Below are 18,458 nucleotides of genomic sequence, written 5' to 3' on the forward strand. Positions count from 1 at the left end.
GCGGCACGCGACCACACCTCCTCACCATCATTTCTTTTTTTCTTTTTTTTTTGGGAAAAATTACTAATTATTGATGCTTTCTTCCCCCGATCAAAACACATTCTACTGCCCCAGAAACTAGATGGGACCTATTTAATTAAGCCGATTAGGAAGATAAAATTAGTATAAGCGTTTATGATACCGATTATTTTATTTTATTTTTTGGGGGGCAAATACAAAATGAGTTATCCAAACAAGAAGAATTGGTTGGGGCTGGACGCAGATGATTAGATAAAGGAGGAGGAGGAGGAGGAGGTAAGACCTGCATGTACTACTGTAGGCAGATAAGGTCCACTGATTTTTTTCAATTAAACATTTTCATGTAGGAAAAAGAAATATGTGTTGGTTGAAAACCTTCTCCTATTTTTATTTATTTATTGACGTTAAAAGTAAACGAAATATGATATTGATTATTATATCTATACAGACATAAGATTCCTTGTAAGTGAGTAAGACAGAGAATGAGTCGTCAAAGCCAATAATAGCTTTTGATATGCTTAACTGTGTGTCATACATACCTGTAGCACAACTCACTTAGTCGCGGCGCAAATGACACTGGTGCTACTCTCCTCTTTTTTCTTTTTCTTTTTCTTTTTCTTTTTGAGATTTTGATACATACTTGTCTTCTTTTCTTTTCTTTTTTTAATGTTGTATTTGCAGTTCGAGTTTGCAACGTGAGAAAGGATGAGTAGTGCGCAGCCTGTGGTATTTCATATTTGGCGTCGTGAGAGATATATATATATATATATATATATATACACATACATACACACAAACACATACAGAAGATGAAAGAAGGGCAGAGGAACGAATGTTTGAGAACCGATGAAAATGCGATTACCGAAAAGAATGCCGGGTCTTTCTTTCGAGTTTCAAGGAAGAGATAATTTACTACGACCGCACTTGATCTGCCTTCGTTTTTTTTTAAATATATATATATATATATATATATTATTTTTCTGGGGCGGGGCAAGGGTAAGGGTGGAAATCGCAAAGGGTGGAGTGGCCTTCCATCTTTTTCGACGGGGACTTTGGTTGGAGTTGGCCCATACATACGTGTCACCCCCGCTGCTAATATTCTGTCATTACTGTTCCAAAAAAAACAACACAAAACCTAAAGATATGCTGCAGATGTTGGCTGGGAAATCTTAGAGGAAATTGGACGATGCCTTTCGGATGAGAAGGGAAGAGGGAGGCAGATTCTTATGCCTTTCGGCCTGGATACTTGTACAAGATTTTTTTTTTTTTTTTTTTATCACCTTATTTCAGGTCTGTAAAGGTTGATACTACTAATATTAATTATTCTCTTTTCTGTTTATAAGATGATAAAACAATTCAATAAACTTTCATATTCGAAGTCAGACTCGCACGTACAATTCTTTCATTTCTTCATTTCATGCCTGGATTTGAACACTACTAGTACTAGTGTATTCTTTTGGCGTCAATTACTACATGGCGGTGGTGGTATGCCAGCTTTAAATGGTCTCCGTCGGTCACGCGAAATTTAGAGAATACGCACGCCAGCGTGAATGATTTTGCTTTTTATCTTTCCATTCGCTAAGGGTTTGTTCTTGGTTAATTATTTTAACTGATTTTACATTTTGATCTTGAATAATCAATTTTTGTGATGTTCTCGGTTGTTTTTGTATTCTGATTATAAAACTTTTTTTAATAACAAAAAAAAATGTTGAAATCTATAACCATCCCAGGAGTAGGTTTTGCTGGTCTTGATTATTCTCTATAATCAATTTCCAAGGTCAGATTTTAGGAGCATTACTATGTTCTCTGATTTCATCGCTTTTATATTTATTTGTTTGCTTATTTTTCCTCTCATACTTGGTTCCTTTATGTTTCGTAGTACTATAAAATATACTCCATAAGACAAAGCGACTGGAGATTTTGCTCTTAAAAGTTAAAAGGTCTAGTCTAGGTCTGACATTTTCAATGAGAGACCATAAATAGCTTGAGTTGTCCAGGGACTGGGAGATGTGTTACGAGCTCGATCCGTGTGGAAATGCACCGTGTGTGTTTGGATAGCACAAATATCTCAAATAATATTTCGCTTGCATCATAAATACATTTTTCAATCCACCTTTTTATATTCCTAATTATCTTTTTATCTCACATACATCACATCACATCACATCACAAAAAAGTGCTACAGTAATTATTCCAAATAATATTTCAAATAATACTCTATCCAAACAAATATAGGTTCCGGTGAATAAAAAAAAAACACGAGCATTTTCTTTCCATATGGTTGAGACGTCGAATTTAAAAAAAAAAAAAAAACAAGAATAAATCAGTTGAAGGAGGAAATAGCAAGTCAAGTTGGTTCTTCCATAAATATTTTTTGTGCTTCTCTCCCATGAAACTTTGGGCAATGCTGGAAATTACAAAACCTTGGGCTGCATAAGTTTTTTGCTGGCACAGGCCTAAAATTGGCCCAAGAGAAAAGGTGGCGGTATTAAGCAAGTAGTGCTACTAATAAAGCTCAACAGGCAGAATGCATTGGACAATTCATATGTTTGTGAGATGTGGACCGGGTCTGTGACAAAGGGCTGTAGCTTTCAAGAATAGTAAAAAACGGCTACTAAATGCAGAGAAAGAACAAAGAAGCGCAACCGAGGAGGGTATGGCAGGACGCTTTAGCACTTGACTCCCTCTTTCTCCCTCCTTCAACTGTTGCTGCATGCATGCTTCCGAGTCCGACTCACTACTCAGTCCTGAATCTGATTCTGATTCTGATCCTGATTCTGATTCTTCCTTCTCCTCCTCCTCCTCATTGATAATTACATTTTCATTTTACAGCATCCTACTATTGTTTTCTTCTCTCTCTGACTGCACTCCTTCTGCCTATTACCCCTTTTTATTTTAATTGTTTCTCTTTTTTCTATTAATGTAATTGCAATTGAAAAGCCAAGCTCCCACTCTAGAATCCTCAAACGTTTAGGTTGTGCCCGGGATCTGTCTATTGTAGGCACCGTCCATCGTACCTACCGTAGGTAAAGCGCGGCCTGGCGACACGTAATGCTCTGCATCATTGCAAGTGAGTCAGTCAGTGGTCTGAAACATACTGGTAGTACAAGAGAACCAAGAGCAGTCAAAGGCCACGCGCATGATGACGAGGGAAGGGAACTACTGGATTACAAAGCGTAAAAAACTAGTACTCCGCTACCAAGAAAGGAATGCATTTACCAATAAAAAAAGAACAAAGAAATGCTTCGTCGTAAAATTTGTTGGGAATGTCTCTGCAATTTGCAGGAGGGACCGACGTTGAAATAACACCTACAATTGTTGAAACCATTTTCTACTCCTCCCTCAAAACTACTCATGAACTCTAAATGATTTCAATGACTATAATCAAAAAATTTTACAAATATTTTTCCTATTAACTACACATACATACATTAGTATGTGCCTTGCACACTAGTTATATATAATAGGACAACAAGCTTTGGTGTAAATAATTCGTACCAATTATTCTTAGTAAAGTGAAATGTACCGTAAAAATGAAATTTTGTACCGGAAAACAAATAAATCATGCTATTAATTGAAAAGGAGTATGTCGACGCTGGAAAAAAGTGATTTATCACTAATAAAGTAGTAATTAACCAACAACCTTTTGGCTTTGGATCGTTAGCCGCCACCAAAGACTTTAAATTTTTGTGTGATAGGAAATCAAGGGTTCAAAAATTGCCTTCGATCAATATTCCACTAAATGTGATTTCTTTTAAATTCATACGAATGTGTAGTGCATCCGTCTGATTCGATAGTAGTTCAGTCGTCGTTAGTTTCTTTAGGTCCCATTGAACCTCTCCCCCTAGTGTAGGTTAGAGTAGGAGTAGGTTAGATTAACTGATAAATAATAATAATAATAATAATAAAGTATTAGTTGTAAATATTTTTAATAGTAAAAGTAGTGAAGGTTTCATTACTTCAAAACATTTTATCTAACCAATCATACTTAAATGCGCCATGCAAAATTTCTTACAAAAATATTACGCATCACATGGGAAACATACTTGATGTTTAGTTATTTGTGCGCCTGGTGCGTGAATGCACGCCACAAAACAATCGGCGATTGGGCACCATCCACCGTGTCAATTGGTCGTTTGTACACGTGACGCCAATCCGGGATGCCCAAAACTATGCTAGTGCTAAGTGGTAAACAGGGATGGTTCTGACCCAAAAAAAAAGAAAAAAGTGGTGAACAGGGATGGTGTCCGCATACGATCAAACTGCTGCAAAATCCAAACCCATGTTTTTAAATTCAGACCATACCGATCGATTCGACTGATTAAATCGAAAATCAGCTAGACTTTCGGTCTGAGTTCATTCAAAAAATATCCAAAATAAAAATCGGTCAAAAGCGGGTTTGATCGGAAATTGAAAAAAACCGTAAGAACCGGGTTTGTGTCATTTGTTTGATTTTCTGCTTTTTATTCTTCACTTTTTTGACTGTTCCTATCCCTAAAGAGATAATCACTAATTTTTAACTACCCTGTGTTCTCTCACGAATGCTTCCATGGTGGTAATCTAGCAAGAGCCTTTCATAGTTGCCACCATAATTGCTAGATTTGGAACTTTAAAAAAAAGGATTGCTAGATCTAAATTTTTTTTTTAAAAAAAGAAAAAGACGAATTAGTAAGAACATAAAAAGAAAACAGGGATTGGATTGGAATGAAAACATTTCCATGTGTGTTTGTAAATGTTTGCGAGAGTCAATAAAGAGCCAAAAAAAAAGGGGAAGAGAGAGAGAGAGAGAGCATTAGATAGGAGAAGATTGGTGATGACTTGAAAAATGAAGCAAAACAAAATATTAGAAAATTTTTTTAAAAACATTAAAGGAAGACGTACGCAACTGGAACCGGAAGTGTGGAATACCTTGGATGCCAAAGAATGCACAGCAAAGCTATTGACGGCGGGGAAGAAGAAATGATAGGGATTTCCATTTTAAAACAGAACTTTTTACATATTACATTTTGACCCCAAAATGTTTTGAATAATTGGAACTACACATAAATTTCTTTTATTGTTTTCATTTGCAGCTTTAGGTTTTGCATTGTTTTCATTTACGCATAAGTTCTTAATATCATTCTAGATTAATTATCTTATGAACTCCACCCCAAGGACTTAGAACCATTTACATATACATTCTTAATTTCATTATAAAAAAATGAATGGGAATATATAAATATATAACATATTTATGACGTCATCCGATTCAACCCCGATCGAATTTGATCATCCCTAACTCTTGAGATGGACCGAGTTAATATCCGGTTCGAATCTAAAAACATAGATCTAAACATATCTAGAAATTGAGAAAGTGAGTTTTACTTTACGCCATGCAGGGACAAGCTGCTGATCAGAGACATGCTTCACGGTTTCCACACAAATCTGGACAATTTTTGGTGCTCAGAATTCAGAAACTAGCTTAGCTGCGACAGCTAACTAGGCCATGCTTGGATTGCTTGTTTCCATCGGAAAATATTGTCAGTTTTCCGTGATCACATTTTTCTATCACCTTTTTCCCTCACATATATCAAATCGCTACAGTATTTTTTCCATGAAAAATGACGAAAAATGCAATCCAAACTGTAGTATGAACTATGAATTAGGCAAGTCACGTAACCGCCGGAGTTAGCCATTAGAGTTGAGCGCAAATGATCATAAACCAACCACCCCGCCAGACCCTTTTGGATATGTTCCAGCAAAATCATCTTCCCCAATTCTCTTTCCTGATATTTATATCCATCTGGTAACATGGTCAATCCGCCACCAGCAACGCTGTCGCTCAGATTCTTGAGCAACCCTCCCATCTACAAGAAGAGAAAAAGTCAACGAACGTGGAGTGAAATCTTCATCTACACATGGATGCATGGAACTGCGTATAATGAAACGTTGACATTCCACATTTCTCGCTCTGTTATTCTCTCGAAGGGTCTTCTTAATCTACAATAATCTATACTATATATATATATATATATATATATATATGAAGGAAGAGGTGGGGATTTGGGGTCACTTTAAAAACTTTCAACCTTATCCTCGTTAAAATCACTTATTACTATACAATCTAAATACAAATTGCTAAAATAACTTCTATAACTACTTTTTAACAATAATTAATCTAAACATATTTTGACAAAATGATTGCCCCAAACTCTCTAAGTATTGTAACTACTAAAACCCTCATTATTTGATGGGAGAAAAGGTTAAAAGCACCAGAGTCTTTTTCAGTGATGAAAATTTTATACACTTGATTCGCAAAAAAGCATCTGAATCGCACAGACACCATAAGTGCCTTCAGAACTAGTATATGTAATACATGAACAATGGGTTTGGTGTTAAAAAAAATTGTTATTTTAAATTTACCCTTGCATGATGGAGTACTGTACCATACCATGTTCCACGCTCCCACGTTTACGTAACTACTACTATACTGTACTATTGTTGTATTTATCCCAAGTCTTCCTACTAATTATAATAAAAAAAATACAAACTCCCAATACTCTGTAATTAATTCTTTCACTGCAACAAATTTGTTATTCTATATTTTTTCATTATTTATTTATTTCCTAAAGTATGCACACACATAGACTGCGTCCTTAGTTCTTACTCAGTCCTAGTAATGGGACTTGGGATCCAAAGATTGGTTGGGAGTTTTTGAGTGAGTCGCAAGGGAAAGGCCCACCTAAAAGAAGACTAGTTTCCGAATCAACACTCCTCATCCCCCTCCTGGTCCGGCCGACGCCCCCCAGTTTAGATTTTTCACCAACAAATTACGCGTCACGAGTCAACAATAGAATGCAACAGAAGTCCGCACAAACAAAAGAGAAGGAAAAGGAAATCAAAATCAATCTTCAGTTTTATTAGAAAGAAATTGCAGAAGACGAACGGAATTCCAGGAATAATTTCATTTCTTTTGCGCGTCGGATCGGCAGAGTCCCGATAGCAAGAAAGAGGGCCATATCATATGGGTAGCAAGAATGAGGAGCCGGCGATCGGTATACCCTACAACGCTGCCTACCAATACCCCCACCAGGCCCCTATGCCGCCGCCCCACCAAAACCAGTCCTACTACCATGGCCAAAACCCTTATCAATCCGGCGCCATCCCACCCAGCGCCCTCGTCGGCGACCCAAAAGGCATACCCATTCAGCAGACTATTTTCAGAGACACCCCTGCCCCCTTTAACTGCCCTCACTGTGCTTCTTCTGGTCTCACAACCCTCAGGTAACTTCGCCATCTTTAATTATTTATCTCCTTCCTTTTTTTCTCCCTTACCCCTTTACCTTTGTTCTAGGGAAGGATTGCTTCTTTTTTTTTTTTTTTTTTAATTCATTGTTCATGTAATTGATTGTTACCGATGTTATACAACTCGACAATTTATTACTTTGACTCCAAAAAAAAAAAAAGAATTTTGAATGAAGTTAGTGGATTAAACTAGTAAACAAAGTGAGCCGCTGGGAGTAGAACTCTGTAACTTCTAACGGCGATTTTTTTTGGTGAACAATCATATGACATTAGGAGCTCCAAAGCTGCTTCTGTCGACTCAGTATTGAATATTCGATGGTTGTGATTTAGATTCTTTCTGGTAGCCAAGGTGATTGGTCCTTAAGGGATCGGCTCCCTCGCAAGATCCTTTGACCTGTTTCCTTAGCTAACGCTGTCCGTAAGTGGGTGTAGGTGCCCCTGGGGTTTAGTTCTGCTTGCTTTCCTTGCAAACATAATTGGGGATTTGCTTGTAAATGCTGCTAGATACTAGTCCTGTTTCTATACGGGCATTTCTGAATTTTCTCAAGACCTTTCCTGTATACTAGTCAAATATTTGTCATCATTCTTACATTGGATTCTCGTCCTGGCTATCGACTGTGGATTGTGCATGATACATAGCAATATAAAATGTATTTTTATTTATTTATTTATTTTGCTCTTGATGTTCAATGCAGATCAAAACCCAGTTTGGCAGCCGTTGTCGGTTGTATGATGCCTATGATGCTTGGAGTTTGCTTTCTTTGTCCTTCCATGGATTGTCTCTGGCACAAGTATCACTATTGCCCGAGTTGCGGAGAGAAGGTAAATTGCTTATACTTCCTAGTTGCTACTCATGTATCGAAACAGTTGGCGAGAATTTGCCTGTTAGTCTGGTTTTGATTCTAGTGTCTTCTTCTGTAGGTTGCTGACTTTGAGAAGCCGGATCCCTGTTTGGTGATGGATCCTCCTCAGTGGACACAAGAGAGCTTTGCACTGCCTGCATAACTTGCATGGTGCCTGTAATTTCTTTTTCTTTTAATGTAGTAATTTCTTACTCATAAAAGCTGATTGAAGTAAGACTGTATTTACTTCAATGATGAAAAAACTGTTGTGAAGTTTATTGGTGATACATGGGTAAAGCTATGTACAAAATACTTCATTTTGTTAATATATGGTAGGCAGGGTTATACTTGATTGCACAATTGAAGCTTGTCAAGATGGAATTGCTATACCATGATAATTCTTGCACAAATATAACTCCTAATACGTGGAGGAACAGGACATCTGGTTTATTTCTTGGTCTTTGAATTCGATCTTAAGCTATTGTGACTAACTGGGTTCCTGCATACTTGATCTTGTATGTGCACATTTAGATATATGCCTTTGAATAAAAGAGATCTCTAAGCACTGCGCATGTGCATGGGAAGTTTGCATAGTTGATCTGATACAAGAAAAGCAGATGTTTGTGTGTTCATTTGACAAGTGCAAGTGAATGTACTATCATACCTCTATGTTTCTTACATTGGGAGGCCGGTCAAATTGAAAGAATTGGGTGAAAAGTTTCTTGCAATGAGAGTAGGCGATAGCCTATCAGGTTAGCCAGAAGACTTGCTTGATCTTGCAACTAACAAGTAATTCTTGAGAATGCTTAAACAGATGCAAGCAAGTCAACATTGGCTACCAAGTTAAGACTCTTTCTTGCAAGGAAGCTTCTCTTCTTCTCGAGCTATTATTGTTGTAGCTTGTGCTTTCTAATGCCTAGCTCATATTTTGGGCATTTACATATATGGGCTACTGGTCCCTGCAATATATTCGAACGTTTTTGCAAATAGCAAAAGTTCAAGACTGTATTACGAAGCCAGTTGCCTGGTAGGGATATATATGTCTATATATACCTATTTATTTCTTGAATCTTCTAATTTTGGGTATTTGGAAGTATGGAAAAACGGGATAAGTTCGTTCATGGTGATATGAAGAGGATGGATAAGTTAATTCATATGGGCCTTAAAGGCTTTAGTTCCCCCTTGGACCAAAAATAAAAAGGAAAAAGGATGTGGATGGATATCAAAGGAGCATTAGAATACCAACGAATTGTTGGTGCACGTGGAAAGGGCTTGTATCCCTTAACTATTTGGTCTCAAGTATGAAACTTGTGGGAATGGAAAAGGACATTTTTGGGAGGGCTTCTCTCACAAGGGAGCTCGAAACCTATGGGAATGGAAAGAACAATATTGGAAGGGCTTCTCTCGCAAGGAGCCCTATTCGGATCAAAATAAAATTAGTCACAAACCGTTTATCTAAGAGGTTTTATTGGAAGATAGAACGAAAAAAATTAATGTTGATTGTAGGTGGTGTATTTGTGTTTATTTATAATTATTGTAAAACTCTAATGAATACAATTGTGGGATTTTTTTTGATACATATAATTATGGGATATTAAACATAGGAAAATTTCATATACGTATACATATACATATACATGCATACATATATACATTTATATATATGCAAATTTGATATACATATATGTGTGTGTGTATCGATGATGAGAATGTTATTCACTTTTACAAAAAAAATAAATAAATAAAAGAGGTTTTGGTATGTATTAAGAAACAAAAAAAAAGTAAATACTAATGTGGATGTAAAGCTTACCTTCCTTCAAAAAAAAAAAAAAAAAGCTTACCTTAGTGGTTGTATTGGAAGATAGAACGAAAAAATTAATGTTGATTTTTAGGTGGTGTATTTGTGTTTATTTATAATTAGTTGAATGAACTTACATAAATATAAATATACTTAAAATGATTTATTGTGAGTTGGAGCTGCTACTTATACAAGTATAGATACAATACAAGAATTAAGCATACTTCTTTAGCTAAGCAAACTTACAAATGGAATTAAGTTTCCATCACATCACAAAAAGTGTTACAGTAATTATTCCAAATAATATTTTAAATAATACCGTATCCAAACAAATCCAATAAGTCTATTAGGATGGCATGGTATGCATATACATTTTTCTGTGCATAGAAAAGACTACAAAAATATATGAAGCATCATCGTGTAGTACTTTCTTTATGAGATTAATAATTAATACACAATGTCATACTCATTGTTCATGCGTTTGAATTGAAAATTTTCTTACCATATTTGGAATTCAAATGGACTGTGCACCGATTGTATTATCAAATCGATTTACTAAATTCGATTGATAATTCGGCGCCTACCGAACCGATTATGCTCCAACAGACAACTGCAAAATGGCCAAGTCCCATTATTGTGTTTAGTGTTTACCGACCAAAAATATGACGAGAACTTGAATGAATGAAAGAAAAGAGAAGGAAAGAAAGTGTGGAGGGCGGTGGGAAAAAGGCCCAAAAAGGGTGTAGATAATTATGTCATCGATGACGAATTAGGGCCTAGGGAGCCGCAATAATGCCTTAAAAAGGCCAGAAAGAGATGGATTTGCTCTATTCTCGATGCCTTCTTCGCACGTGATTTTATTATTTTTTGCTTCTTTAAAATAATCGGGGCCCATAGGTCATGATTTTATCTTCAGGTTTGAATTTTCTTTTTTTTTTTTTTTTTTTTTTGGCAGAAACCACTGATCTCTTCGGGTTTGATTTGACCCCACCTTTTCTGTCATTGTTGCAAGCTTTCTCGGTCGCTTTTGACAATAAAAGTCTCCATTCCCCAAGCAAAAAATGTGCCGCATTTGCGGACCAATTTGGATGCTTTGTCGCCGTGTTTTTTCATAAAATTTCACTACTACTATAATAAAAGTTTATTATAAAATTTAATTAAAAAAATTTTTGGTGCATTTGAGCGTTCAGAAAAAATGAAAAAATTTCATTTTTTTTTTCAGTTTTTCTTTTTCTTTATTAAATTATTTTCTCATTTAAATAAAATTCTGAACCTTACAAGAGGAAAGAGATAATGAAAAAAAAAAGGAGCATTTGAGACACAAATCAATAACCTCACAGTAGACTAATCAATGCTGAGGAGGCATCGATTTAGTGGTTCAAGTTAAGATTTTAAAACTTAAAAATTGTGAATTTTAATTCCTCTCATTCTTCTTTTTCGCCTCTTAAATTTCATCCCTTTTTGCAATAATATTATATATATATATTTTTATTTTTTTTTTTAAAGAAAATGCTTTTCAATTGAACTGGATCGTATTACTAGGGGTGGATAAAGTGTAATTTCTGAAAATTGACGGGAGGAGGCCACAATTGTCTAAAAAGCTCAGTGGATGTTTTTGAAATTATCCCTTTCTAAGAACCTCAAAAAAGATGGAGCAGGAGTGATGGACTGCTCTCATATGATACGGCTTCGATGATGATAGCAGCATAATCCAAACGAACAATTTGTTGTGGCACACGGATAGTTAGGCGACTTAATTATATATAATTAGCGAGCGAGCTGTTTCTCTCATGGAATTAGAGTAGTATTTCATGCTTAGGCGATGGTTGACGGCAGCACATTATTTATGTACTCTTTATTCCAGCATCAAATTAAAGTATTTGGTGCATGAAGACCCGGCAAAATCACCCCTTAAGGACAAATTAATAAATAATAATATGATGTCAAGAAAATTATTGGAAACAACAAATTGAAACAAGATTGGTAGTTTCCCTCAAGAACTGGAGGATAAAGTTGCTAACAAGAGAGCGTAAATGTGACAAAAAACGAAAGATGATGATGATGCCTTAACTTGACCATATAGGAAGTCGACAAAATTGGACTTTGAGATGCATATCCTATATGGATAGAGCGTAACACTCTACTCTCTCGCGTCAAGTCACTGTTTGGTCGCTGTTCCAAAATCAAATCCAGGAAGAAGGCGTTATTTTTTTATTAATACCATCCCAACGCGTTGTAATTGAGACGACGATTTGCGCTGCTCTATCGTAATTCGCATGCATGCATATATACATATATATATATATATATAATCTATTTCTCGTTTTTGCTTTTGTTTTCGTTCTAATTTTTTTCATTACATCTTGCATTGGGCGACCATTCAGTATTGATTAATAATGACCGTGCTTATGGAATGCGAAAGGCGCGTATGATCTTGAATGCTTCCCTGTTACCTTCGGAGAATCAAGAAACCGAGCACGCAATGCATAACTCGACTACACCTTTAGTTACAATAATGATTTACCGTCTGCAATTAATTTTTCCAAGTTCATGTGTTGAAATCGTCGTGGGACTTCTCTGGTTTAGATTGGATTTCATGTAACGGAGACTGTAAATTTGCATCATATGTTGTGTTTTGTTGAGTACAGGTAGAAAAATGGTTTGAACTTATCAAGTAGTGGCACTAGTAGTCGTATTTGATGATCAATCCTTCCCGACCAACCTGCTTTATGTATAAATTAAATTAATGTGACCGATTTAATTGCTTACTAGGAGACAATGGCTCTGTTTGGATCGTAAATTATTTGAAATATTTTTACTGTAACACTTTTTGTGATGTGATGTATATGAGATAAAAAGATAATTAAAAAGATAAAAAGGTGTGTTGAAAATTATAAGAGTGATGTAAGCAAATAAATTTTAACAAATAATCCTCTGTACTTGCCTGCGTTGTCACTGCTACAACTGATTCCCGCGAATATCATCGAGTTGTTGTACTTGTGCAGCGATAATAATTATTAGTAGCATATATATATATATATACTAATACTGCTACAACTAATTATAAATGCAATGCTGACTGGGGCAGAGCTGTTGATATGAATTTTCGGGGGGCGGGTAGCTAGCCTACTAGGAGCAGGATCGCAAACGAGACAAATTCCCCATTTTCTGAGAGTAAAATGTAAATACTACTAGCTCCGTTTGATTTGCCTTTTAACCCGGTCCATCTGCGTAACTGTAATCAAATCACTAGCTATATCTTTTTCAAAAAAAAAAAAAAAAAATGTCACTAGCTATATCCGTAATTTTAGTGAGTAGTAGTTGAGTGTGTTTGGAGAAGCGATTTATTATTTTTGATAAATTTTTTTATTTATAATACTTTTTATTATGATGTGATATATTTTTGTTCTTCAAAAAAAAAAAAAAAAAATTTGGTAAATAAAAAATATATCCAAACAAACTAGACTCCAATTAAAAGGTATTATTTAGATATATAATTGTTAGAGTACTTTTTTTAAGCAGAAATTGTTTGGGTGCTGTTGTTGGCAAGCAGAAAAGAAGATGATGATGATGATGCCAACTCAGCCAAAAGGTAAAGATATTTTTTACTACAAAAAATCAGTAGTAGTACTAGTATCATTTGATAGAAAGAGATGGCCAGCAAGAATACAGTAGCAGTACCACAGTTCATTGATATGTACATACATGGTCTTCTTACCTCTGCGCCTCAGCCCCTCCCTCTTGGAACTCTTAAAATAAGTATAGCCCAGAATTGAGCCTGTGGCTGCTCTCTCCCTCTTTCTTCAGCCGGAGACTCCTCCTCCTCCACCCTACAGACTCGCGGAATAAAAATGGTTGCTTTGCTACTGCATCAACCATCTGCAAAATAACCCCCCTCAACTCAACAACTGCAGGGACAAAGAAAGAAAGAAAAAAAGGAGAGCAAGCACTAGCAGACGGACTAGTTTTTAGTGTAGCGCACTTCACTTATTTGAGTTACTACTACCACTACTTCTTCCCTAGTTGTTACAGATAAAATTGGTGTGGAGTCGAGACACCAGAGATTGATTGATTGAAAGAAAGAAGAAATGGTGAGCCCAAAAAGGTGCAGTCTTGCAGAAAGCAGCGTCCCCTGCGATTTTTGCAATGAGCAGACCGCCATTCTCTACTGCCGAGCTGACTCCGCCAAGCTCTGCTTGCTCTGCGACCACCACGTCCACTCCGCCAACGCCCTCTCCCGCAAGCACCTCCGCTCCCAGATCTGCGACAACTGTGCCTCCGAGCCCGTCTCCGTCCGCTGCGCCACCGACAACCTCGTCCTCTGCCAGGACTGCGACTGGGATGCCCACGCCACCTCTGCCGTCTCCGCCGCCCACGATCGCATCCCTCTTGACCCCTTTTCTGGCTGCCCTTCTGCCCTTGAGCTTGCCTCCGCTTGGGGTCTCGAACTTCAGGATAAAAAGCCCTCCCAACCCCCCAATTGGTTTGACGTGGCTCCTGCTGCCCCTACTGCAGGTGGGTTTCTGGACTCGTCCTGGACGCTGCCCAAGGAAGTTTCTGTTTCCCCTTCGGTTCTGTTGCAGGACTTGATGGTCCCCACTGATAATAACAATCCTTCTTCTGCTGTTATCTTTTCCAATTGCGGCCCCGATTTGATGAAGAAGCATACTTCCCCTAGCTGTGGGAAGCAGAGGCTGGTGATTATGAAGCAGTTGATGGGGTTGCTTGAGAGGGATATGGCCGACGGCGGCGGCGGCGAGGAATTGGGACCTGGTACGCCTAATGCCAGTGGTGGCGGTTGTTGTGGGGTTTGGCAGGGAAATGAGGAGGTCCGCGGATTGGGAAATGGTGGTGATGGGGTTGTGGGCATTGTGAATCAGCAGTTTCAGCCTCAGCAGCATCAGCGGCAACAAGAACAACAGAATGCTCCATTCATGTCCTTGCTTATGATGCAGACGCCGGCCATTCCCAAGGAGCGTGATCGGACGGTGGCAAGGAACATGTGGACCACCACTGCTTGTGAACCATCCACTCAGGTTTTATTTCTCACAACCTGTGTCTTACTCTTAATAAGTTAGTATGATACTTTCTTTACTTCTTCCGCTTTAAATGAATTGTGTAATGTCTCTGTCTTTCTTCCTATTTGTTGCTACTATCTTATTTGCCTTTGTAAATCAATACACTCTAACTAAATTGTAACCCAATTCAAATTCCGAATAGTAAAATTTAGTTTTGTTCTGGTGATGTATATGTGTAGACGGGAGAGGTCCGGATGTTCAATTTTGGTGTTCATGGCACGTCAAATTTCTGGTAGTTAACAGCCTTCTTTAACAGCTATAATGTAGTAACTGATTATTCATCTCTAGGAAGCAAACTGTTAGTACCATTGTAGCTTTTGAAGATCTTTCTTTCTTTCTTTTTCTTTTTATTTCTTTTGGCTTGTTGAGAGGGTTTGAGAATTTAGATTTTTTTTTCTTGGTGCTTTATCATCTAATTTAGTTCCTCAATTTAATGAAAAATAGGTAGGCTTTGTATTGAAAGTGATGCTGAATTAGATTCAGATGTTAAAGGTTACTTTTTGCCCTTGTGTGGTTATGGCATGTGTATAATATTGCAAAGAAATTTATGGGATAGGCAAACATGTCTTGTCCAGAGACTCTCTCTCTCTCTCTCTCCCCCCCCCCCCAAAACCACACAAATGTCTTTTTTGTGGTTATAGGCATCATGTCTTTTTTTTTTTTCCCCATTTTATTTGCTCTTCTCTTTATTCTAATCTGATGAAGTTAGTCACTCAAATCAGAAGTGATGGATGCCAGTAACTTTCTTCACACCATTTTATCAACCTGCTCCCTTAAAATCATACATTTTGGATGTTTCACGCGCCTGCTTGTGAGTCAACATAGTCTTCTATATCAGCGTTATTGGAAGCCAAATGGTAATATAAGCTGCTGAATTACCAGAAAAGTCCTGGGATTAGCAATATATTTTTCAACTTAGGGTGGGATTCTCCTTTTCTTTTTTTTCTTTTCTCAGCAAGAGTTATTTGTATTCTTGAGAATAAACATGTTTTATTCCAGAAAAGTGAATTAGTATGTAATGATAATGCTCTTGTTCTTGAGTCGTGGAGCTTAGTTTAATATGATGAACAAATAACCTATTGTTGCATAAGTGCCTGTTGTTTTCTTCCTTCTTAATTGTTTGGTTTCCTTTGCATTTCCTTCAAGTATGCTTTTCTGTTACTATTTTGTCCAACCTAGAATGAAGTTTTTTAGCACATGACTTGTAACTGTAAAATTTTGCTGCAAGCAGATATGGGATTTTAATTTAGGACAGCTGAGGGGCAATGATGAATCTAATACACTGGAAGTAGGCTACAGTGCTAATGAAGTGGGATTTATGATGAAAAGTTATAGTGAACTTCTAAAAGAACCGTCCTCAGCAACTACAAGAGGATTAGAACTGTCTGGATTGAACTGCTCGATTGTAAACGAGGATATGGCAGCATTCAACGTAAGTCAAATTGCTTGGGGAAATATGTGAATTTTTTACTTTAGTTGTTGTGTTCAGCGAGTCTTGCCTGGCAACTGGATTTTTAAAAATTCAAAGGCTTTGATTTGCTTCTGACTTGATCTCATTTGTAGTTGCTTGGCTTTCTCTATGCAAGGCAAATCACCCAGATCCAAAAACTTGTACTGCTAGATGCATTACATGACTTGTGTGCTACGTGATTTATCAGTCTGCTAAATCATGTAGCACTTAAGATATATACTGCATCCACCAACCAAAGATTTTGGATCTGGCTGATCTTGACGAAGAAACATATGCCCTTTTTTTTGGGGGGGAATTAAGTTAGTCAAACTCTTGGGCACGGAAGCTTTTCAGACTGAAGATGTCTTAATGACTGGGATTTGTGAGGATATGCACTAAAAGCTTTTGGATTTTTTACTTGGAGGAGAGCACAATGGCTCAGTGGAATTTTTGTGCTTGTAATATCCTCTGTTGGTCAATATGTCCTTAGTTTGCACATCTAATCTGATATTAGTTACATTTCCCCTTCTTAATTGACTAACTTTTTATCCCTTACAACACAGAACTCTAATAATCCTATCGCAAGCCAGGGGCCAGCGACGTCAGAGAGCAACAATTTACCAATAGGAAGGGCAACATCAGGTTCAGGTTTGGGTAAACGTAAATGCTATGGTGGTCTGAAAGATGTCGATCTCATGGAACAAACTGTTCTGGTGAAAAGTGAAAGCACGACAGCTGCAGCAGCCAAGGTTGATATGGAGCTATTGGCAAAGAATAGAGGTAATGCAATGCAACGCTACAAGGAGAAAAAGAAAATGAGAAGGTGCTTTCATCCCCCTTGTTTTCTCTTTTTAACTTGTTTCTTCAGTGGCAGCTCTATTTGCCAAGAAAACAGAAATTCATTTGCATTTTCTCGTGTCTATGTCTTACTAGATATGATAAGCACATCCGGTATGAATCAAGGAAAGCAAGAGCTGATACTAGAAAGCGAGTTAAAGGTCGGTTTGTTAAGGCTAGTGATGCTCCAGATGGATAACTTTATTTTGAATGACTTGTTGAGGCTTAGCACGTCTTTTGGAGTATGTATAAAACCTTGTTCTCCTATAAAATGATAATTTTGTGTAGCTGTCTGCCTTTCTACTGGACCCAATGATTTCTTTGATTTCTCAAGCTCTCTCTCTCTCTCTCTCACTCACTCTCTCTCATGCATCCATTGATGTAAGAGGAATGGAGAGTCTCATGGATTGCACTCAAGCAGTTACGCATCACATATATGTGGTAATCTCTGTATTTCATTTCAAGTGAATTGTCTTTTGGGCTGGTAAAACATTGACCACTATGCAGGTTAAGAGGCTTTGTCAGAAGCCTGCACCACATAACCTTTCTTGATTATGACTTCTCCACATCTGATTGTTAATTGTTAATAATGTTAGAACTATAGGTGCACACGAAGACAAATGGGAGGGAGGCTTGACTGGGGTTCCTTATCGGTGACTCTGGTTGAATTTTCTTTGATGCTTTGTCTCACTCCTAGAGACACTGTCCATTTACATTTCAAACAGGGGTGTAGATCAGTCCGTCATCGTGTTCAGTTACTTATTGAGCATTTTCAAGCCTTTGACGAATCTTGAACTTAAAATCAACCTGCAAAGCACAGCCAGGCGCGCGCGCGCGCACCCTGGGGGAAATTCGGATGAAAGACGTTACTTTTATGGACCATGTACCGCTCACGGGGTCCCAGCTGAGACGTTAAGATAAATGAGTAATATCAGTGTGTAAATTTTCCCAGGATACTTCGTTGAATTATTTGGTTAAATGGTTTCCACATTTTGGTGCATAGTTGAAAAGAGTGTATTTCTGGTTGGCTTACCGGTGATGTATTAAGTGTGATGCTTTTGAGTTTGGTCATCAATGGTAAAGCACTCAACAAACAGATGTAATGAGACTTTAAAGCTCGGGATGGAAAACTCGTGAGACCCCCCGCTCCT

General features: G+C 37.4%; 2 protein-coding genes across 2 annotated transcripts; both read left to right on the forward strand.

Annotated features, from left to right (window-relative positions):
* Positions 1-6,670: 6,670 nt before the first annotated feature.
* LOC113717908 (GSH-induced LITAF domain protein) lies at positions 6,671-8,504 on the forward strand. Its single transcript, XM_027242753.2, has 3 exons — positions 6,671-7,281; positions 7,998-8,124; positions 8,224-8,504. The coding sequence occupies exons 1-3, from the start codon at positions 7,022-7,024 to the stop codon at positions 8,305-8,307; spliced, it is 471 nt and encodes a 156-aa protein (XP_027098554.1). The 5' UTR covers positions 6,671-7,021; the 3' UTR covers positions 8,308-8,504.
* A 5,221-nt stretch (positions 8,505-13,725) lies between these two features.
* LOC113719017 (zinc finger protein CONSTANS-LIKE 14) lies at positions 13,726-17,594 on the forward strand. Its single transcript, XM_027243991.2, has 4 exons — positions 13,726-14,978; positions 16,252-16,452; positions 17,034-17,293; positions 17,404-17,594. Exons 1-4 carry the CDS (start codon positions 14,031-14,033, stop codon positions 17,504-17,506), a joined length of 1,512 nt encoding a protein of 503 aa, XP_027099792.1. The 5' UTR covers positions 13,726-14,030; the 3' UTR covers positions 17,507-17,594.
* Positions 17,595-18,458: the final 864 nt, after the last annotated feature.

This window comes from Coffea arabica, chromosome 11e, assembly GCF_036785885.1.
Source record: "Coffea arabica cultivar ET-39 chromosome 11e, Coffea Arabica ET-39 HiFi, whole genome shotgun sequence".
Taxonomy (NCBI): Eukaryota; Viridiplantae; Streptophyta; class Magnoliopsida; order Gentianales; family Rubiaceae; genus Coffea; species Coffea arabica.